The sequence below is a fragment of the Phoxinus phoxinus genome, assembly GCF_949152265.1.
Source record: "Phoxinus phoxinus genome assembly, chromosome: 10".
Lineage (NCBI taxonomy): Eukaryota > Metazoa > Chordata > Actinopteri > Cypriniformes > Leuciscidae > Phoxinus > Phoxinus phoxinus.
Genome location: NC_136885.1, coordinates 2,561,038 through 2,584,603, shown reverse-complemented (window position 1 = coordinate 2,584,603; position 23,566 = coordinate 2,561,038). Strand labels below are relative to the sequence as shown.

The 23,566-nt window shown below is 43.8% G+C and overlaps 1 protein-coding gene across 4 annotated transcripts in view; it reads left to right on the top strand.

Moving 5' to 3' along the window:
• The window catches only part of LOC307005387 (NLR family CARD domain-containing protein 3-like), a 73,503-nt gene that overhangs the window by 8,066 nt on the left and 41,871 nt on the right, over positions 1 to 23,566 (top strand). For 2 of the 4 annotated variants that reach the window (XM_079625496.1, XM_079625497.1), the window contains exons 5-7: positions 952 to 1,074; positions 1,332 to 1,427; positions 3,432 to 5,156. In XM_079625496.1, coding sequence (XP_079481622.1) covers positions 952 to 1,074; positions 1,332 to 1,427; positions 3,432 to 5,156 — 1,944 coding nt within the window. The remainder of the gene's footprint in view (positions 1 to 951; positions 1,075 to 1,331; positions 1,428 to 3,431; positions 5,157 to 23,566) is intronic. The other 2 variants (XM_079625498.1, XM_079625499.1) reach the window with 1 other exon arrangement.

Genomic DNA, 23,566 nt, shown 5'->3' with positions numbered 1-23,566 from the left:
TCACTCACTCACTAGCGCTCACACGCTATCTCGCGCTCACGCACACACTCTTGCTCACTCACTAGCGCACACACACACTCTCTCGCGCTCAAAGTCACACATGCACTCTCTCGCGCTCACTCACTCACACACACGCGCGCGCACACACTCTCGCTCACTCACTAGCGCACACACGTTTTGTTTCAGGTTGAATCCAAATGAGAACTGTTAATATTCCAAAAGGCACAAGCTCTTCCTTGACTGTTTTCAGTCTGTGTTTTTCGTTTTTATGGCACAAAAATGGCAGTTTTTTTTTTTTGGACCAATGAATGCGAAGGCACTAAGGCACTCTTCTTGATAATCTTTCAAGGCACACACTAGCGTGCCATGGCATACTGGTTGAGAAACACTGCCCTAGGCTATAGGTCCCTGGACTTTCCTTTGAGAAGTAGCTCACCTACTTTTAGGTTTGTTCTGAGGTTGCTACACATAATTTGTGTATATGTGCTCTGTGCTGTGTCTTCTGATCAGATATTAAAGCGAGTTAATACAAACAAACAAATTTGTACTTATTCCCTCACCCAATGAGAATCGATAAGAGAATCGATAAGGAATCGGATCGATAAGCAATATCGATAAGGAATCGGAATCATTAAATTCTTATAAATTCCCATCTCTAAGTATGACACTTTTGAATTAGACGTATAATTTATCCCAGTCAGTCTAATAATAGCAATGACATCCAGTAAATGTAAGCTGAGATTTCTTCCACCTGAATATAATGGAGTAAGTGTGAAATTGAGTGGATTTTTCTCACCGCTGGTTCAGATTTGTTGAAAGCTTCACAGTGTCTGGTCAGAACAGTGATGTTTCACAGCAAGAGTACCGTTACTTCCTGGTGTTTCCTAAGACAGAAGATTCCTGTAAAAGTGCACAACATTTATAAGTCTGTATGCTTTTTATTTGACTTAGTTTTACCAGTTCAGTCCAGCAGAAGAGATCAAAACCAGAGTCCAGCTGTGTGTCTATGAAGAGTAACTGCTCTATGGAGCCGCCAACAAACTTTAAGAGTGGAGACAAACGGCCTGATCTCAGGTATATGATTTCTATAAAAGATGTGCTTATAGTATTTTATTTTTATGAAATTGCTAATATACAGCAGTGTAATGAGTTACAATCCTGTAAGTTTCGGTCTATTAATGATCATCATTGTGCTCTTGTGTAAAGCTCTATGTAATATATTGTTAATAGATTCACACACTGTAAAAGCTGTTGGTCTGTTACTCAGTTAATGACACAATCACATCAATATCAGTGTGTCTGATTCTTTACCCTCTTCATTCTGATTTAAGGGCAATTCTTCCATCCAGACCAGTTAAAAACACAACTGTGTTCATGCCTGTGATTCAACCACAAGACTTTAATGAAAGCGTGTGTCCTGGTTTCAGGTAAAATGCAGGACTTTTGTTGTTGTTTTTTATTTCGGTTTAACAGTGATTGGATAGCGTTTTTAATTTAAGGCCCACCCACAATTGGTCTGGAAATCCCAAAACTGGAATCCTGGCGCCGTGCCTGGTCAGATCGCCTGTAAATCAAACTCCCTGCGAAGGGTGAATTTAAACATTTCAGAAACCTAATGATGTTCTGTGTCCCACTTAGGGATGCGCAGTAAACTGGTACTGCAAAAATACCGGTATATATATTATATTTCAAACGGTTCAATATCATAATTTTGTTCAATTCGGTATTTGATGCGCTGCTGTTTCGAAGTTCACCGCTAGGCGGCAGTGCGCTAGCCAAACTGACGCGAAACCGGCAAACGGTGACGACGGAGGAACACGATGGATCAAACCGATCAAACAGATAAAGCTAATTCTACACGCCCGACATTAATAAATAGAGAGCAGTAGGAGTGAAATATGGCATTACTTTGGCTACTAAAGTAATGAGAAAGGTGAAGCAAGAGACCTCAATGCTCCACTATGCAAACGGGAGGCAACACATCAAATCTGCCTCAGCGCTTGTCACTCGCTCATCCTGACTTGTTCAAAGAGTTCAGAGATCGGCCGGTGAGTCCATCATTCAACTGATTTAATTTAGACTTTTATTCACAACACTGATCAGCGCACGGAAGTTACATAACAGCTCATCAATTAAATATGATACGGTAAACACGAAAGCTCAAATGTGCTTGACGCGCTAGAACCAATGAAGTTTAGGTCTCAACATTTTTGCACTTTCAAACAATCATACATAAATTGAATTTGAATGAATAAAGAAATTAGTAATATATTAATTTTAGTATTAGTGATAGTAAAATGAATGGCGTATTACTGCCGCTGTGGCGACCCCTAGAGGAGTCAGCGAGAGAGAGAGAGAGAGTAATAGTAGCCTAATATGAATATTACTAATATGAATGTTAGAATAACACGTTACATTTAAGCTTCATTTGTCAACATTCATTAGGTAACCTGACCTAACAGTATTAGGAGCTGTCAAAAAATAAAGACTGAAAAGATGTGACGATATAAACACGTTTTTTTATTATTTTTTATCAAAATTTAATCAAAAGTTTCCTGTAGTTTTTTTTGTTACGTTGTGATACATTTTGTTTGCACCATGTGAAAAAGACTGAAAAAATATGATGATAATTAACCTATTTTAATTGTATAATTTCAGGGTTTTTTTTAAATCGACATTTAACATTTAACTGTATTTAGGTTTTTATTTTTTAATTAATTTATTGTATTATTATACATTTCGATACTTTTTGTTTGCATTTGGTACTGCAGAATTTCAAGCAGTGTTTTTTAATAAAATTGTTTCAATTTGCTTAACTTTTGAGGCTGGTTATTCGTCACCTGTGGTATCGATTTAGTATCGCTACCGAGGTGTTAGATTCTGGTATCGTACCGAAGCCAAAATTGTGGTATCGAGCCATCCCTAGTCCCACTATACAGCAAACAAATAATATATCTTGTAATATCAAGCGTCGCGTTAGTTCAGGCAGGCCACGTCAGCCAAGCTCGCATCAGCTGATAGCCAGCGGTTCCTGACGTGTACCGATCCAGTGTCGACATCTATCACAGCGGCACATATAAACTCTCACTCCTTCAGCGTCTCCTCCAGCGCATCGCTGCGCGCATTTAAACTCCCTCCTCCAACCCCAACTCCACCCAACTCAACTTCTAATCATTCTGACTATTTGTCCAGTACAGTTCAATACACTGCAAGCTTTTCTATCATGTATTTGTATTTTCACAACTCATGTAATTGAGGATTGTAATTATGTATACAGGTGTGGGAGTTTTGCCCAGAACAGAACCACACCGCCAACACTAACTGTGTGCTATAATTGTAATACATTTATATACTTGGCGAAGTGGTCCTGACTGAATTATGGTTATTTCATTCTTTGACCTGTGTAATAATGTTGTATTTTAATCCTACAGCCATGACTCTAAACCTGCTGAAGTCCTCAACACATTGAGATCAAATCTGAGACAGAAGTTTGAGTGTGTGTGTGAGGGAATATCAAAGCAGGGAAACCCAACACTCCTGAACGAGATCTACACAGAGCTCTACATCACAGAGAGTGGAAGTGGAGAGATCAATAATGAGCATGAGGTGACACAGATTGAGACACAGTCCAGGAGAGCAGAAGCAGAGGACACACCGATCAAATGCAGTGACATCTTTACACCTTTACCTGGACAAGACAAACCCATCAGAACTGTGCTGACAAAGGGAGTCGCTGGCATTGGAAAAACCGTCTCTGTGCAGAAGCTGATCCTGGACTGGGCTGAAGGGACAGAGAATCAGGACGTCCAGCTCGTATTTCCACTGGCTTTCAGAGAGCTCAACTTCATGAAGGACAAAACACTCAGTCTTTCAGATCTTCTTCATCGCTTCTTCCCTGAAACCAAAGAACTGGACATATCCAGTGATGAGTATAAAGTGCTGTTCATCTTTGATGGTCTGGATGAGTGTCGTCTGCCTCTGGATTTCCAGAGCGATGTGAGGTTGTGTGATGTGACTGAATCCGCCTCAGTGGACGAGCTGCTGGTGAACCTCATTGTGGGGAATCTGCTTCCCTCGTCTCTCATCTGGATCACCTCCAGACCAGCAGCAGCGGATCTCGTCCCCGCGGAGTGTGTCCATCGAGTGACAGAGGTACGAGGCTTCAGTGACACACAGAAGCAGGAATACTTCAGGAAGAGAATCAGTGATCAGCGTCTGGCCGACAGGATCATCTCACACCTGAAGTCCTCGAGGAGCCTCTTTATTATGTGCCACATCCCCGTGTTCTGCTGGATCTCAGCCACTGTTCTAGAGGAGATGTGCAGTGAAGCCGAGAGAGGAGAGATTCCCAAGACTCTCACTCAGATGTACACACACTTCCTGATCATTCAGACCAACATCAAACATGAGAAGGACTATGAGAAGAGAGTGAAAGATGAAGACATGATTGTCAAACTGGGGAAACTGGCGTATCGGCAGCTTGAGAAAGGCCACCTGATCTTCTATGAGGAAGACCTGAGCGAGTGTGGCATTGATGAGACAGAAGCATCAGTTTACTCAGGATTGTGCACTCAGATCTTCAGAGAGGAGTTGGGCTTGTGTCAGGGGAAAGTCTTCTGCTTTGTTCATCTGAGCATTCAGGAGCATCTAGCAGCTCTATATGTGCATCTCTCCTTTATCAACAATAACATCAGTGTGTTTGACCAGATTACCAGACCAACTAATGGAGGCACAGTTTCTCTCTCTGACCTCCACCAGAGAGCTGTGGATGAGGCTTTACACAGTAGAAATGGGCATCTGGACCTTTTCCTCCGTTTCCTTCTGGGTCTGTCAGTGAAGTCCAATCAGAGTCTCTTACAAGAACTAAAGACACAGACAGCAAACCGCTCTCACAGCAATGAGAAAACAGTTGACTATATTAAAGAGAAGATCAGTGAGAATCCCTCTCCAGATAAATACATCAATCTGTTCCACTGTCTAAATGAACTGGGTGATCTTTCTCTAGTGAACGAAACTAAACCTCATGCGTCTGGAGGATTACGTGCTGTGAAACTCTCCTCGTCTCAGTGGTCAGCTGTAGTGTTTGTGTTGTTGTCCTCAGAGGAGACACTGCAGATGTTTAGCCTGTACAGATTAATTGGAGGCGGAGATGATCGGTAAGTAACACTGAGTGCAATCATTACAGTCTAAAACATTATGAACAAAGAGAAACTCAGAGATCAGAGGTGTTTAAATCACAGGCACAGATTGATTTCTGGGATATTGTACATGATTTGCGGGTGTTTCTCAAACCGTGGCTGTGTCCTAGTTAGAGGTCGACCGATTAATCGGTCGGACGATTAATCGGCCGATTTTTTGCATTTTTTAACATAATCGGCATCGGCCAATATCCACCTATATCAAGCCGATTATTAGGCAGGCGCACACGTGTACGACGCACGCTGCCCCTAGAGTCATTATCCAGCAGAGTGAGCAGACCGCAGACCTTCAGCTTCCAGTGCCTAAAGAAAACGGTAAGGATTCCATTCTTATAACTCCTTTATATTTAATTAAAAACTTTTCATGTTACTGCCAACTTTGAGAAAAAATATGAATAGGCGACATGACGTTCGGCTACTTTGGATATTGATAGCGTAGTTGAGGTTGCATTATCACAGCAGAAGGGTTGCTATCATGTCACAATAAGTAAGCAAGAAATTTGCAATTGCAGACAGTACATTTGACTTATTTTTTTCTGTTTGTGTGTCTTATATTTGAGAGGGTTGTCACTCAATGCAGAGAAATAAGTAATAAAAAAGAGACCAACGCGCACTATAAGCTAGTGAAGGACTGGCTTTGCTTTGCTAGTGTCATCGCGGCACTGGTGCCTTAACGACCGTTATCTACCGGACCGAATATCAACACGGATTTCTTTGCTTCATTTCGGTGCTACTGTTATGCATTTGTTTCTCTTGGATGCTCTGAAAACGGACGTTAGAACAGAAACACCGCGTCGCTGCATGTGACGCTAGTCAGCAGCTAACTTTAGCATACCGTTAGCTGGATTAAACACGGTAAAAATGCTGGCCAAACAGTGTAATGTTGTGTGACTGTATTTCACTGTAGAGGCGCGGGAGCGAACGAGAAGTCGCAGAGTGTTTACTTATATTTGTGTGTGTGTGTGTGTGTGTGTGTGTGTGAGAGAGAGAGAGAGGCGTGGGAGCGATCGAGAAGTCGCAGAGTGTTTACTTATATGTGTGTGTGTGTGTGTGTGTGTGTGTGTGAGGCGCGGACGCGATCGAACAGTGGAAACATACAATTTACTAGTACGTTATTGCTACTACTATATTATTAAATAATTCCGTTTCCCCCCCTTTTTTGCGATAATTGTGTTATGTCCATTTAGCTTTGTCCATAAAACAAAACAAATAAACCATAAATACATGTTTCAGGACAGTTTTTGGGAAGAGGATAGAAATGTTTTTAGTCTTGTATTACTTACAATGCACTGAATTATTAGCTGAATTATGAAACATTTTTTAGATTTATATCTATACCTATAAAATGACTTGAAGATGATGTCAAGATACTATACAAAAAATATTAACATAACCTTTTATTTTTCCCCTTTTTTAGTCATTACAGTCTGATGGCTGAAAAGAAAACCACCCCCATGGCAGCGCTTCACCCAGCCAAGTTTATTTGACAGCTTATTTTCTTCTTACCTGTTTCGTTTATTTAATATATTTGTTATACATTATTTATACAATGTTTTTACATTATACATTTTTAATTTAAGTGTACAAGTTCAGATTGGTGTGTTCAATAAATGTTTTTGTTGAGAAATTTTGTCTATCTTAGTAATTATTTGTGTACTTAAATTATATCTTTCAAATAGAGGTTAAAAACAAGCACATATCGGCCAAATATCGGCCAAAATAAATCGGCAGCATTAATCGGCCATCGGCCGACCCGGATTTTAAAAAATCGGCATCGGCATCGGCCTGAAAAAACTAATATCGGTCGACCTCTAGTCCTAGTAAGGCTGCACATCTCGACTGCACGTCATCAAGCGCCTCTGAAGGCCGTCTCAGTTTGAAGGATCTTTTGAAGACCGACTTCATTTTGTGTCTTTAGTTCAGCTCATTTTGAAGATGCATCAAGTGTATCCTTCGTGTTCTTCAATCTCCCACAATCCTTTGCACACATTCTAATTCATGTAAAAGAACTGATGGAAATGAGTCGGCACCACTGATCTATATAATGACTGGGTAGCTCATGACGTCATAAACAGTGAAGCCACCGCGCCGCCATCTTGGTATTCCCTAGTGCAGTGGTTCTCGGAGTGTGGTGCGCCGGCTCCCTCTAGTGCAGTGGTTCTCAGAGTGTGGTGCGCCGGCTCCCTCTAGTGCAGTGGTTCTCAGAGTGTGGTGCGCCGGCTCCCTCTAGTGCAGTGGTTCTCAGAGTGTGGTGCGCCGGCTCCCTCTAGTGCAGTGGTTCCCAGAGTGCGGTGCGCCGGCTCCCTCTAGTGCAGTGGTTCTCAGAGTGTGGTGCGCCGGCTCCCTCTAGTGCAGTGGTTCTCAGAGTGCGGTGCGCCGGCTCCCTCTAGTGCAGTGGTTCTCAGAGTGCGGTGCGCCGGCTCCCTCTAGTGCAGTGGTTCTCAGAGTGTGGTGCGCCGGCTCCCTCTAGTGCAGTGGTTCTCAGAGTGTGGTGCGCCGGCTCCCTCTAGTGCAGTGGTTCTCAGAGTGCGGTGCGCCGACTCCCTCTAGTGCAGTGGTTCTCAGAGTGCGGTGCGCCGGCTCCCTCTAGTGCAGTGGTTCTCAGAGTGCGGTGCGCCGGCTCCCTCTAGTGCAGTGGTTCTCAGAGTGTGGTGCGCCGGCTCCCTCTAGTGCAGTGGTTCTCAGAGTGCGGTGCGCCGGCTCCCTCTAGTGCAGTGGTTCTCAGAGTGTGGTGCGCCGGCTCCCTCTAGTGCAGTGGTTCTCAGAGTGCGGTGCGCCGGCTCCCTCTAGTGCAGTGGTTCTCAGAGTGTGGTGCGCCGGCTCCCTCTAGTGCAGTGGTTCTCAGAGTGTGGTGCGCCGGCTCCCTCTAGTGCAGTGGTTCTCAGAGTGCGGTGCGCCGGCTCCCTCTAGTGGTTCTCAGAGTGTGGTGCGCCGGCTCCCTCTAGTGCAGTGGTTCTCAGAGTGTGGTGCGCCGGCTCCCTCTAGTGCAGTGGTTCTCAGAGTGTGGTACGCCGGCTCCCTCTAGTGGTTCTCAGAGTGTGGTGCGCCGGCTCCCTCTAGTGCAGTGGTTCTCAGAGTGCGGTGCGCCGGCTCCCTCTAGTGCAGTGGTTCTCAGAGTGTGGTGCGCCGGCTCCCTCTAGTGGTTCTCAGAGTGTGGTACGCCGGCTCCCACTAGTGCAGTGGTTCTCAGAGTGTGGTGCGCCGGCTCCCTCTAGTGCAGTGGTTCCCAGAGTGCGGTGCGCCGGCTCCCTCTAGTGCAGTGGTTCTCAGAGTGCGGTGCGCCGGCTCCCTCTAGTGGTTCTCAGAGTGTGGTACGCCGGCTCCCTCTAGTGCAGTGGTTCTCAGAGTGCGGTGCGCCGGCTCCCTCTAGTGGTTCTCAGAGTGTGGTGCGCCGGCTCCCTCTAGTGCAGTGGTTCTCAGAGTGCGGTGCGCCGGCTCCCTCTAGTGCAGTGGTTCTCAGAGTGTGGTGCGCCGGCTCCCTCTAGTGCAGTGGTTCTCAGAGTGTGGTGCGCCGGCTCCCTCTAGTGCAGTGGTTCTCAGAGTGTGGTTCGCCGGCTCCCTCTAGTGGTTCTCAGAGTGTGGTGCGCCGGCTCCCTCTAGTGGTTCTCAGAGTGTGGTGCGCCGGCTCCCTCTAGTGGTTCTCAGAGTGTGGTGCGCCGGCTCCCTCTAGTGCAGTGGTTCTCAGAGTGTGGTACGCCGGCTCCCTCTAGTGGTTCTCAGAGTGTGGTGCGCCGGCTCCCTCTAGTGCAGTGGTTCTCAGAGTGCGGTGCGCCGGCTCCCTCTAGTGCAGTGGTTCCCAGAGTGCGGTGCGCCGGCTCCCTCTAGTGCAGTGGTTCTCAGAGTGTGGTGCGCCGGCTCCCTCTAGTGCAGTGGTTCTCAGAGTGTGGTGCGCCGGCTCCCTCTAGTGCAGTGGTTCTCAGAGTGCGGTGCGCCGGCTCCCTCTAGTGCAGTGGTTCTCAGAGTGCGGTGCGCCGGCTCCCTCTAGTGCAGTGGTTCTCAGAGTGTGGTGCGCCGGCTCCCTCTAGTGCAGTGGTTCTCAGAGTGTGGTGCGCCGGCTCCCTCTAGTGCAGTGGTTCTCAGAGTGTGGTGCGCCGGCTCCCTCTAGTGCAGTGGTTCTCAGAGTGCGGTGCGCTGGCTCCCTCTAGTGCAGTGGTTCTCAGAGTGTGGTGCGCCGGCTCCCTCTAGTGCAGTGGTTCTCAGAGTGTGGTGCGCCGGCTCCCTCTAGTGCAGTGGTTCTCAGAGTGCGGTGCGCCGGCTCCCTCTAGTGCAGTGGTTCTCAGAGTGCGGTGCGCCGGCTCCCTCTAGTGCAGTGGTTCTCAGAGTGTGGTGCGCCGGCTCCCTCTAGTGCAGTGGTTCTCAGAGTGCGGTGCGCCGGCTCCCTCTAGTGCAGTGGTTCTCAGAGTGCGGTGCGCCGGCTCCCTCTAGTGCAGTGGTTCTCAGAGTGCGGTGCGCCGGCTCCCTCTAGTGCAGTGGTTCTCAGAGTGTGGTACGCCGGCTCCCTCTAGTGCAGTGGTTCTCAGAGTGTGGTACGCCGGCTCCCTCTAGTGCAGTGGTTCTCAGAGTGTGGTGCGCCGGCTCCCTCTAGTGCAGTGGTTCTCAGAGTGTGGTACGCCGGCTCCCTCTAGTGCAGTGGTTCTCAGAGTGTGGTACGCCGGCTCCCTCTAGTGCAGTGGTTCTCAGAGTGCGGTACGCCGGCTCCCACTAGTGCAGTGGTTCTCAGAGTGCGGTGCGCCGGCTCCCTCTAGTGCAGTGGTTCTCAGAGTGTGGTACGCCGGCTCCCTCTAGTGCAGTGGTTCTCAGAGTGTGGTACGCCGGCTCCCTCTAGTGCAGTGGTTCTCAGAGTGTGGTGCGCCGGCTCCCTCTAGTGCAGTGGTTCTCAGAGTGCGGTGCGCCGGCTCCCTCTAGTGCAGTGGTTCTCAGAGTGTGGTACGCCGGCTCCCTCTAGTGCAGTGGTTCTCAGAGTGTGGTGCGCCGGCTCCCTCTAGTGCAGTGGTTCTCAGAGTGTGGTACGCCGGCTCCCTCTAGTGCAGTGGTTCTCAGAGTGTGGTACGCCGGCTCCCTCTAGTGCAGTGGTTCTCAGAGTGTGGTGCGCCGGCTCCCTCTAGTGCAGTGGTTCTCAGAGTGTGGTGCGCCGGCTCCCTCTAGTGCAGTGGTTCTCAGAGTGTGGTACGCCGGCTCCCTCTAGTGCAGTGGTTCTCAGAGTGTGGTACGCCGGCTCCCTCTAGTGCAGTGGTTCTCAGAGTGTGGTACGCCGGCTCCCTCTAGTGCAGTGGTTCTCAGAGTGTGGTACGCCGGCTCCCTCTAGTGCAGTGGTTCTCAGAGTGTGGTGCGCCGGCTCCCTCTAGTGCAGTGGTTCTCAGAGTGTGGTGCGCCGGCTCCCTCTAGTGCAGTGGTTCTCAGTGTGTGGTGCGCCGGCTCCCTCTAGTGCAGTGGTTCTCAGAGTGTGGTGCGCCGGCTCCCTCTAGTGCAGTGGTTCTCAGAGTGTGGTGCGCCGGCTCCCTCTAGTGCAGTGGTTCTCAGTGTGTGGTGCGCCGGCTCCCTCTAGTGCAGTGGTTCTCAGAGTGTGGTACGCCGGCTCCCTCTAGTGCAGTGGTTCTCAGAGTGTGGTACGCCGGCTCCCACTAGTGCAGTGGTTCTCAGAGTGCGGTGCGCCGGCTCCCTCTAGTGCAGTGGTTCTCAGAGTGTGGTACGCCGGCTCCCTCTAGTGCAGTGGTTCTCAGAGTGTGGTGCGCCGGCTCCCTCTAGTGCAGTGGTTCTCAGAGTGTGGTGCGCCGGCTCCCTCTAGTGCAGTGGTTCTCAGAGTGTGGTACGCCGGCTCCCTCTAGTGGTACGCAGAGGAATCACTGAATTTTGCACGTACGATCAAACCGGTGTGATCAGTCTTGTATAAAGTATTATTCTTTTACAAAACTATGTGGCATTATATTGACTCCATAGCAGTGGCGGCTGGTGCTAAAAAAACTTTTTTTTGCTGGTGCGCAAACAAACTTTATTATTAACCCTTTCACACGTAAGTTTAAAATATTCTAACTGACCCCCCAGCGTGAGTTTTTCAAGGCGACCGTTATTTAGAACCTGTCACTTTATCGTTTCCATGGTGACGCGTCATTGCTTGTCACGTGACACAGCGCAAACACAACACAGCGCTGAATGAATGATGATCTGCTTTTATGCAATTTTCTCTTTTTGATTCAAAATATTCAAAAATATGTTAGATATAGCATGAAACAGATATTCCGATTGTCAAATATGTGCATGTGGATGTGTTTGGTTGTTTAAACACTTTTATAACGATCGCGTTAGTTGAGCTGTATGCGCGATGGGCGGCGCCATGTTAGTTTGTGCTGGATTTACAACACGTCAATTCCTCCACTTCTCACGAAATACATGAAAGTAAGTGGCAGGTTAACTGGGAGAAGAATAGGGTAAAATGTAAAGCTACTTACACATTGTGTATCTGATATGAATAAAACATGTCGTCTTATTATGATGGAAAGGATTATTATTGGCGCTTCCATAGACATCTGTGTGTATTTTACATACTCAAATTCATTGGTTTGCTAGTACTTATGTGATTTTAAATGCCTGAAACCTAAAATAAACATTATGTGGTTGAAAACACTGAATAGTTGTGATATATGACAAGCGCGAGCACGTCCATCTCTGGCTCAGCGCCAGCCGACGCGCGAAAGCACATTTGAATTTAGCAGTTGATCACGTGATGCGCTGACCGTTCTAATCACGTACGCTCCAGGGACCAGCCAAGACTGATCACACGGGTGTGATCGTACGTGCGAAAGGGTTAATACAGGACTGAATGTAAGCTAATTGTTAAATAACCGTTTAACAGTGATAATAATGTATCATTAGCATGATACTGCTTAGCTAAAAATGGGAAATTCAGCATTTAAAGCATGCCATAAGGTTTTGGGCAATAGCCAATTGCTAAATAAATCTGAATTGTTGGGCTAAATGGCGATGTATGGTATTATCTCAGTATTAAAAAAAATCTATATATAAAAAAAAAAAAACTATTTATTTTTAAAATATATATTTCATATCCTGATCAATATTGTTCTACAAACAATGTTCATATTGAAGGATATAAAACATAGTGAATTGCAGTCTAGCCAAAAAAGGATTAAAAATCACATAACATTCTAACATTGCAACATTACAATCTAAAAACAAAATAATGCCTTTTAAAGAAGTAGTTAAATTTACTAAACTTAAAATAAATAAATAAAAACAAAACTGATATCATAAAAATACACTTGTAGGTTTGAAATTCTTTAGCACATTTATGTTCACCAACAACAACAAATATTTTAGCAAAAAAATATTTATAATTTAGTGTTAATGTGTATTTTAGTCAGAATTATTGCGCTCCTATTCCATTGCGCTCCGTCTGTTCAGCGCATGCGCGGCGGCGCTCGCTCACGGAAGTTCAGCCTGCAGAAGCTCGTCCACTCCAGACAGCAAAATGGAAATATTCGCTTCACTTAGATGAGAATATGTCCGTGGAATGTAAGTTATGCACTGAGGAAATTATTGGATGTCACATCATTATTAATAGAGGTATATTTGTTTCCGCCAATCGCTGCACAAGTGAAGCTTACGTATGTATGATGACGAAAGCACGTCAGGGCGAGCCTCCCGGAACCCATAGAGAATGCATTGCAGTTCGAAAAAAATAAATGATAATCTTTAGGCTTGTTTGAGATGAGCAAAATCTGCGCAGAACCGATCACCGGTGATCAGCGCGAGATGCATGCCGGTTAGGAATGTGTTCGACTGCGGTCCGCCTTGCTCTGATGTCATGCTGACGTATGTCAAAAATCTCTCGCGAGCGCAAGGCGCACCTGTCGGATTCTGCAGTCGCGCGCAGTTGCTCTCCACCGACTGCGCTGATCAAAAGCATGATGGGAAACGACTTGCTGACGACACAGCTTAATGCTCATTGGTTTAAACAACCGTGATGAAATTTAGATTTTAAAACTCTGATATCATGTTTTATGTGTATAAATTATGTGTGAATATTCCCGAACTCTCTGACAGTGCGATCTCTATATGGATTATGTGATTATGCAATTTTTATTTAATTTTTTTTTAATAAAAACACGTCTGTATTAAAGAAAAAATGATTGATAAACACGTATTTGGAATGGAATTAAATAACCAGTGCTTTTGGGTGTCTTGTTCATTATATTTATTTTCATATAAAAGCAACAGAACTTAAATTACATCCAGTTTATTAGCAACACTGTGCACGAGCGTGAATCCCGCGATATCCATCTTGGATCTCACAGGTGTCAGATCCACTGCGAGAAGAGAAAACTGTCCGGCTTGCCTGCGCTTTTTTCACTCCTCCCCTCACTGCAGCCGCCTACTCTCGCATACAATTCAGGCGAGGCAAGGTGCATCTCAAACAAGCCTTTTGTGTATTGGGAACACTGTGTGCGATTCTCGGCCAGAGTGAAATACTCCACAGAACGTGACTTGACGCTGATTGGACTATATCCAGAGGCAGAACAGTGACGGCTAGCGTAACTCTGCGGTTGAATGTGATTGAAAAAGTCCCTTTCGCACTTTGGTTGACGCGTCGCCCAATCGCCCTGATGAAGAAAGCGCCCCAGTCTCGGCTGGTCCCTGGAGCGCGCGATTACACAGGTGTGAGTAAGGGATTATTTACAGATTTATATTATCATTATTGTTTTCATTTAAATACGTGTTGCAAAGATTTTGGGTTCTATAATAAGCACTATTGGTTTTATTATTATAGTTAAAGATGGATGTGTGCAGGGCCGCATTAAGAGCTCACTGGGCCCCGGGGCTATAAGCTATTGGAGGCCCCCTAAAATGTAATCAAATTAAACATTTTCTTTTTTAAAACTTGTTTTATTAGTTTCAATATTTTAACTTTATGCACATTGCATCAACCAAAAATTGTATTAAATGCAACAGTCTCAGACTTGAAGAAAATTGTTGAACATTTAACGAATTTCTGCACATTCTACCATATTTTAACGAAATAAACAAAGTCCTTTTTCTGTTAACTTATATTTCTGCATATTCCAGCATATAAAATGCACATATTTTTTTGTAAAATCCTCTATTCGATTAGATGTAAATAAAATACAGCAATAAAATAATTAAAATGAAAGTCTCTCATGAGTCATGACTGTATACCAAATTATTAACATTTACGTCTTTTAACATTAAAGTGCAGATTAGTTTTGTTTTTGTAAATCATCAGACATGTTTTTACCATTTCATTAAGTTTTGCTTTGTAGAAAGCATTTCTTTAAAGTGAATTTCGTTTTGTATAAATTGTATCTTAATTTTAATAAATATTTCATCAACCAATTGCATGTATTTAATAAATAAAAAGTAAATATAGCAGACAATATAATAACCGTGAGATGGAGGAGCCGCGCGCCGCGTTCACTTTCACTTTCATTGTTAACTAGAGCGCGCACCTCATAAATGAATGAAACTCAGCGTAGGCCTGTCTCATACATTAGCATTAAATATCTTTGCTGCATCCTTTCTAGAACAGACAAGGGCTTGAATGAACATAAGAAGGAATGTTGTAACAAGCGGTATTACAAATTCACAATGTCACATTAACATTAGCTTCCAGTGGGAAAAAAAGAAAGAATACATTTTACATAAAATCCAGTGCTTTCAAAGCATTACATGTTTTCATTTCTTTCTTGTTTTTAGTTTGTTCCGAAAGATGTACATATAATGTAAAGTCATTTATAAAATGTGGAAGATTTGGTTTACTTTGAGCCCACTTCTTTTTATGTATATGGTATTTTCCCAATATAACAGATAACTATAGCCTAATATGTTGTTCTTTACATTCCAAATTGTCATTTGGAATTGTTACATTCCAAATTGTTATTCTTCTTAGTATAAAAAAGCACATAAAAAACACAAATTTCCATCATACACTTTTAGAATTAATGCATTTGATATACCAAATTCAAACGTGACGTTTCAATTCACCCTGCCGCCCACGGGGGTTTGATGGACAGGCGATCTGACCAATCATAACGCCGAATCCGAAATTTAGTCCGGCAGCAAAGCAGTCAGTAGAAAGTTAACGTCTTTGGACTTGAACTTGAAAAACGGTATTGTTTAAATTACTTAAATGACAATATTTGAAAGTTGAGACTTTGTTTCATGTCAAAAGTAAGCTGCTCTCTCGTCTGTCAGCGCGTAGCCTACTACTAGTCTGTGCCCCGCGATGTATTTTTCACTGCGTGAGAACATGTGTGGCATGACTCGTGAGAGCGAGAGGCTGGCTTATCACACACTGAGGCTGGTCTTTGCGAATGGTCTATTCTGAAGTTTCTTAAGTGCTGGTTAAATAGTAATCACTGTGGGGCATCGATGAGAATGCACAAAGTTCCTTTTAATGGCTTTTATTTTGATGGCTCAACATGTTCAAGTTGTGTGTGGTTACTATAAAAGAATAACAACATTGCCATCAGTTACAAGTATGACAAACATCAACATTAACACAATGATGCATATAACAAGCAGGTTTCACCAGATTTAAAAGAGTTAAACAACAGATCTAAATCCTCAAGTGCCCAATTGCAAGCAATATACAATATCAACATTCAAATACATACAACAACATTATCATCCATGTATAAAGATAAAAAAGGTACCCACCAAACAATCTATACACATCATCATCATCATACAATCAACAATATATATATATATATAATACAAAACTATCAACTTACATTTGATGCACGCACACAATCCACATATCAAAAACCCCAGTCAAGGCCATCACTGTCCATAGGCCTCAAACACCATTCAATGGCTTCCACCATGTCCATGTGCTCAAAGAGGAAGTAGGGTGACAGATATTTGAAGGAACTTTCAGTATCGCCCCCTACTGGCTCATTTCCTTCAGAACAGCCGCCCCCAAATTTGTCCCACAAATTTGCAATAATGTTCAACTAGGCATTACTGTTAGGGAGAGCAGGGAGGCGTATCAGCCGACTAACTGGTCGAAGATATGTTCTGTCTTTTACTCTTACTTCTGCCGTGCGTATTCTTCCATCCTTACCATAAATCAACTTAGTGATATGGCCTACAGGCCAAAGTGCTCTAGGCAACTGGTGGTCCACCACTAGGACAACGGTGTATAACTGGAGTGCATCAGTGTCAGTTTTCCATTTTACCCTTGTTTGTAAACTTGGTAGGTAATTTCTTATGAACTGTGACCAAAACCTATCAGCAAGGATTTGACAGGTCCTCCATCTTCGTCGGCTGAGTACTTCACACTCATGATACATGGCCTGCGGAAGTGAAGGGTCTCGCCGCCCCATTAACAGAAGGTTTGGGGTAACAGGATCAGGGTCGGCCACGTCAGTGGACACATAACCCAGATGCTTGGAGTTTAAAATCCCTTCAATTTCCACAAGGATGGTGGTCAAAACTTCATGTGTTACAGTTTGTGAATTCAGGGTAACATTTAGAGCATTTTTAATGGACCGGATCTCCCTCTCCCAAGAACCTCCAAAGTGTGGTGCATTAGGTGGATTAAAGAAATTTTTTATCTGATACTCAGCTAATTTGGCTTTCAGGTCTGGGTGCAGGGCATTGAATGCAGCTGTAAGTTCTCGTTCTCCCCCTTTAAAGTTTGTTCCTTGATCAGAGAACAATTCGGCTGGCTTTCCCCTTCGGGAGATGAAACGTCTTAAAGACATCAAGAAAGAATCAAGGTCAATGCTAGTTAGAACCTCAATATGTACAGCTCTTGTGGTTAGACACTTAAACAGTATTCCCCATCTTTTCTCATTTCTTCTGCCCACTTTTACAGTAAGTGGCCCAAAACAATCCATCCCTGTAGAGAAGAAGGGTGGTTGATGTAAACGTAAACGTGCGGGAGGTAAATCTGCCATTCGTGGAATTATTGGTTGAGCCCTCCATTTTTGACACTCTGCACAGCCACGTTGCTCCTTTCTCACAGCCTCTCTTCCTCTGAGAATCCAATATTTCCTTCTCAACTCTGCAAATAAACGTTCTGCACCAGGATGTTTTAAGTTACTGTCATATTGTTGAATAAGCAGCTTGGTAACTGGATGTTTTGAATCTAGAACAATTGGATGAACCGTCTCTGATTCCAACTGATTGCAATTGCGCAGTCTGCCTCCCACTCGAATTAATTGCATTTCTGTATCAAATTCTGGGGCTAACGTTATCAAACGACTTGATGATGACAGAGATTTTCCATTGCTAAAACTTTGAATCTCTTCAGTAGGGCTGGGTACCGAGTCTCGATACTTTTTAGGTACCGACCGAATTGCCTCGATACTATCGAGTATCGAAACATGAGATGTTGTTCGGTTCCAGATTTCGATACCTAAGGAGTTAACTCGTCAACGTCAGTGCTCAAACAAATACATATGAAATGCACAACGACACACATAAAGTCGCTCACGCACATACACGCAAACTCTCTTCACACGAAACGCGCGGAACTCTCCGCGCACACTCATATGAGACGCGCGCGCGCACGCACAAACTCTCGACACGCATACTTATGAGACGCGAGCACACACACACACACAAACTCTCCGTGCACATATTCATATGAGACGCGAGCACACACACATAATGCCTTAAAGATGTGGAAAAGTCGATCAAAAGTGTGGCTACATTTCTCCAGGCTCGATGACAACGGCGCGCGATGCAGTATTTGCGGTAAAATAATTGCTGCAAAGACCGGTACCACGACAAACATGATGAAGAGCTTGACAGTGCACGGAGTAAACATAAGAGCAGAAAGTTGCTTCGTCTTCGATTGGTAAATGAAGAGATACCTTGTTGATCACTCGGACAGTGTTTATATTGCAATAAATAATAACCTACTGAATGTACACTGCCGTTCAAAACTGTGTTGGTTAGTCAGAATTTTTTTTCAGTAAGGATGCATTAAAGTTATCAAAGGTGACATTAAAACATGTGTAATGTTACAAAATATTTCGTTTTTAAATAAATGCTTTTCTTTTGAATTTTTTATTCATCAAAGAATCATGAAAAAAATTATCATAGTTTCCAAAATATTAAGCAGCAAACTGTTTTCATATTTCTGAAGTGGGTCATGTCACACTGAAGTAATGATTTTGAACATTCAGCTTCTACATCACAGGAATAAATTACATTTTGAAATATATTAGATACGATTTTAAATTGTAATACTATTTCACAATATTACTAAAGTTTTACTGTATTTTTTTTATTTAAAAATTCAGCTTTGGTGAGCATGAGCGCTTTATAAAAAAATGGTTATTCCTTTGTGCACTGGCTAAGGAGCATGAGTCAAACTGAAAAAATAAAACTAAATAAATAAAAAATAAAAGTTTTTCTGAGGTAATATGTTATGTAATCTTGTTAAAATGGATTTCATAAAATTGGTATCGAAAAAAGTATCGTTAGGAACCGGTATCGAAACTGAGGTATCGAAATTGGCACCGGATCGAAAGATTTTGAACGATGCCCAGCCCTACTCTTCAGGAAAACTGTCTCCTTGTGCAGCTCTTAAAATCATTAATTCCGCCTGCTGATACTCCTCAGCAGAAGGACTTTGATGGAGATTCGACTCTATGGAGGCCGCCCCATGAAGGGATTTTGCGGTAGCATAAACTAGATCCTTGAAGCTGTCAGCTTGTGAAGGTTCTGGAATTGAATGGCACGAGACTGCAGTCAAATTTAGACAAGTGATTGGTTTGCGCAGTTCTTCTGTGTCGTCATTGATTAAAGCTGAAGGATTTCTTGGCCAGTATTCTGGTGACAACTGCAGGAAAGGGGGACCTTTGAACCACCTACTGTCTTCCCTAAGATCCTGTAGGGTCCGTCCCCTTGTAACATCATCTGCTGGATTATTCGGTGAATCTACATAATGCCAATCTTGGAAGTCAGTCAGTTCTTGAATTTCTGCAATTCGGGTTCCAACGAATACCTTGAAATGGCATGACTCAGACTGAATCCAAGTCAGCACAGTGGTAGAGTCTGTCCATAAATGAATTCCAGATATCTTGATAGTGAGCTCTTTCTTTAACAGGTGAGCAAGTTGGGTTCCTGTCAGTGCTGCACACAATTCCAATCTTGGCATTGACAGTTGCTTTTTTGGTGCAACTCGTGATCGTGCAGTTAAGAATGCTACCTCCACCCGATTTAGTAGACCTTCTGTCCGCAAGTATCCCACACATCCGTAGGCACGTTCTGAAGCGTCACAAAATATGTGAATTTCTTGCACACAATCAGTTCGGTCCATCTCAGCACTCACATAACACCGGGGAAGTCTGATCTCATTCAAGTGTTGGAGCTCCCTTTCCCATATCTTCCAAGCCTCTAAGAGGTCACCAGGGAGAAGAGGGTCATCCCATTCTCGCCTTTTGTTCCACAACTGCTGCACGATTATTTTTGCCCTGGTAGTGAAAGGAGTGATATATCCAAGAGGATCGTATAAACTGGCGATCATTCTGTAAATATTTCTCATAGTGATAGGGGATGACTTTAGTGTGTAAGACTTGTACATCAAGGTATCTGACTGACACAGCCACCGAAGTCCTAAAGCTGGTTCTTCAGGATCCATATCACTCTGATTAAGCCAGTGTTCACCACTCTGAGATAATACTTCCTTCGGCAGATGATGAATGATACCTGCAGCATTACTAGTCCACTGTCTTAGCTCAAAACCTCCTTCATCAAGAAGCTTCCTCATTTTGTCCACAAGAGCTCGGGCTCTCTCCATTGAAGGAAAGCTCTGTAACCAATTGTCCACGTAGAAGTGCTGCTGAACAGCTTTGCATACATCTTCCGACTGACCTTGCTCAATGACATGCTGCTGCAGTGCATAAGTGGCACAACATGGTGAACAAGTTGTGCCAAATGGAAGTACTTGCCACTCGTATACACTGGGTTGGGTTTCCCTCAGAAGATCACGCCACAAGAACCTCAAAATTGGCTTATCTGCTGGTAACAGTCTCACCTGGTGGAACATTCCTTTAATATCGCTACTTATAGCGAAAGAGTGCTCTCTAAAACGCAGCAGAATACCCAAAAGGGATGAACTCAGGTTTGGTCCTGGTAAGAGTAACTCATTCAAATTGTGTCCCTGATAGGAAAATGAACAATTAAACACAATTCTGTTCTTCCCGTTATGTGTTACCATATGATGAGGGATAAACCAGGATTCTTTGGGGCATTCCTCTTCTCTGGTAACTTTGGTTGCATATCCTGCATGTTCAAGTTTGGCAATCTCTGCATTATAAGCAGCAGCACGTTCTGGATCTTTGATTAGACGCTTCTCAGTATTACGAAGGTTAGCCAGAACTGCTTCAGGGGGTGCTGACAGAGTGGGCATGTTCTTTACACGTAGTAGAGGAGTGGCATATCTCCGAACTCCATCCACCTCTACTCTGACTGTTCTAGCTTGCAGGTGATCCATGGCCTCTTGATCTTGCTTAGATCTGGTAACAAGTTTTTCACTTCTGTATGGCAATACATCCAATTGCCACAACTTTTCTACTTGGTGGTAGATTTCAGATGATGGAGAAACATTAGAAGTAAAAAAACAGGAAGTTGCATTACCAGTATGTAGAAGACCTTTGACTGGACCCTGTAGCGTCCATCCAAGTTTCGTCTTGACTGCCGCAGGACCTCCAGGTGGTCCTAGTCTCACTGGCTGGACAGGAGTTATTAAGTGCGGATTATCTGACCCAATCAGTATGAGTGGTCTTACATTGTTAAAATGTGGCAAGGGCAATTTCCTCAGATGGTTGTACTGCCGCTGAAGTCTGGTTACTGGGTAAGTATGTTCAGCCAAACCTAACTGGGTTGCAGTGAACGCTTTCCTGATTGTGTAAACTTTATTTGGCTGGTCAATGGAAGACAGACCGATAGTCACCGAAGATCCCTGCAACACTCGCAGGTCCTGTCTCACAGTTCTCAGTGTGATGCTCTCTGGATCACCTTGTAACTTTAACTTCTCTGCTGCTTCTTGAAGGAGAATTGTCCTCTCCGAACCATCATCCAATATAGCATAGGTTTCCAGCGTGTGATTACCATTACGTAAGAGTACTTTACTGATTTTCAACAAAACTTGACTGCATCCAGCTCTCCGATCAAGATAAAGAATGTCAGTTGTAGTAGAGTTTACTAGACCACAAGTCGCTGTAGTTAAGCTCTCTGTAGGCTTGACATTTACTTCATGCAATGCTTGGACATGTTTACCTTTACAGATGTCACAGGTAATTCTCAGACGACACTGGGCAGCTTGATGTCGAAATCCGCATTTCCAACAGCGGTTATTGGACTTTACCCACTCCCTCTTCTGCTCCGTAGTTAAGCTTAATGAAGTTGGCACATTGATCAAGGAAATGCATGTTATTGCAACAGTAGGAGCAATACGTTTTCGACTTCCCTTGAGACATTGATTTCTGCTCAACAGTGTTATAAGCAGAACCAAGAAGCACAGTCGTTGACTTCCTCTTCATCTTAAAACTCTGACGTTCTCTTTGCTTGGCATCTCCTTTCCATGGCTCATCTGAACACTCTAATACTTCCTCTTGGATCTGTAATTCATACTCAAGCCAATCTGCAAAATCTAAAAGGGATGGTACTCCTCTCTTCAAAGGGTAGAGATATCGTCTAAAGTTAGCTCGAAAGTCATATGGTAGCTTGTTTGCTAACCTAGCTACATGTGACCCACAATGAAGTTCAACATGGCCTTCATTACCCAGTTGCTCCAACATCCCAACCAATGCTCGTACCCTCAATGCGAATTTGCGGAATCCAGTAGAATCACCATGCTGGACAACTGGTCCATCCATTAATCCAGCAATTCGACGCAGAGCAAGCTGATGGGGCTGACCATAATGTTGAATAAGTGAAACCATTGTATCGGAATAAGGGCGACCAGAATTACAATAAGAATCAGCTATCAAAAGTGCCTCTTCAAACTTCAAATGATCAAGTAAAATCTGGTACTTAAATTGCTCTGTGGCATCTTGTGGAAGGATATTCTCCAACGAAATCCTGAGTCTTGCAAACTCTCTTGGGTCATCAGATGTAAAATCGGGGATAGATGGTTTGGGTCCCCGATATTGGTATCTGTGTGGAGGCACTTGTGGAGGCACTGGTGGAGGCCCTGGTGGAGGCCCTACATCTCTTCTTACTGGTCTACTTGGTGCCATGTAAGGTAAATGACCATAATCAGGTTCTGGATCCTGATAACTTAGAGATGGAACTGGTAGTCTCTGCATTTCAAGTCTGCAAATGCGATCCCGAAGATCTTCCATCATATTAAGCTCTGTTCCTTTAGAAGGACGCAACTCTTCATTATTAACTATTATCGAAGGAGGTGGCAGTGGCCATTCTTCTTCGACAGCTGCTGGCTGAAATACTGGTGGAGGAGAATACTCTTCTGATTCAAAGGATAGTGCTTCCATTGGATTTGAAGTTGCTGGTACCCCATCTTGGTACAATTGCCTCTTTAACTCAGATACAGTCTGTCACAGTCTTCTATTATCCTCTTGCATCCTATAAAAGGAATCTGCCGTTGGCTGAGAATACTGTGAAGTAATATGTGTTGAACTCTTATGAACGGGTATCTGTTCTGAAGAGGGGTCTTCATCCACTATGTTCCAGTTAGTTAATGTTGAGTATTGAGAGTAAGATCCCTTCTCTTCGGCTCTCTGCATTGCCCTATCAGCAATTCTCTCATCAGGAAGAAGCCGCCGATTTGCTGCTGATGGTAGTTCCACCTCATACTGACTCATCCATGCGGGTGGGCGAATAAGCCGTTTCGGACGAATATCAAATGGTCGATGATCACTACCCCTTAGTGAATGTGCCATTTTGATCCACAGCAATTATCCTCCGGCTCGAAGGACCATTTATTCTGAAGTTTCTTAAGTGCTGGTTAAATAGTAATCACTGTGGGGCATCGATGAGAATGCACAAAGTTCCTTTTAATGGCTTTTATTTTGATGGCTCAACATGTTCAAGTTGTGTGTGGTTACTATAAAAGAATAACAACATTGCCATCAGTTACAAGTATGACAAACATCAACATTAACACAATGATGCATATAACAAGCAGGTTTCACCAGATTTAAAAGAGTTAAACAACAGATCTAAATCCTCAAGTGCCCAATTGCAAGCAATATACAATATCAACATTCAAATACATACAACAACATTATCATCCATGTATAAAGATAAAAAAGGTACCCACCAAACAATCTATACACATCATCATCATCATACAATCAACAATATATATATATATATATATATAATACAAAACTATCAACTTACATTTGATG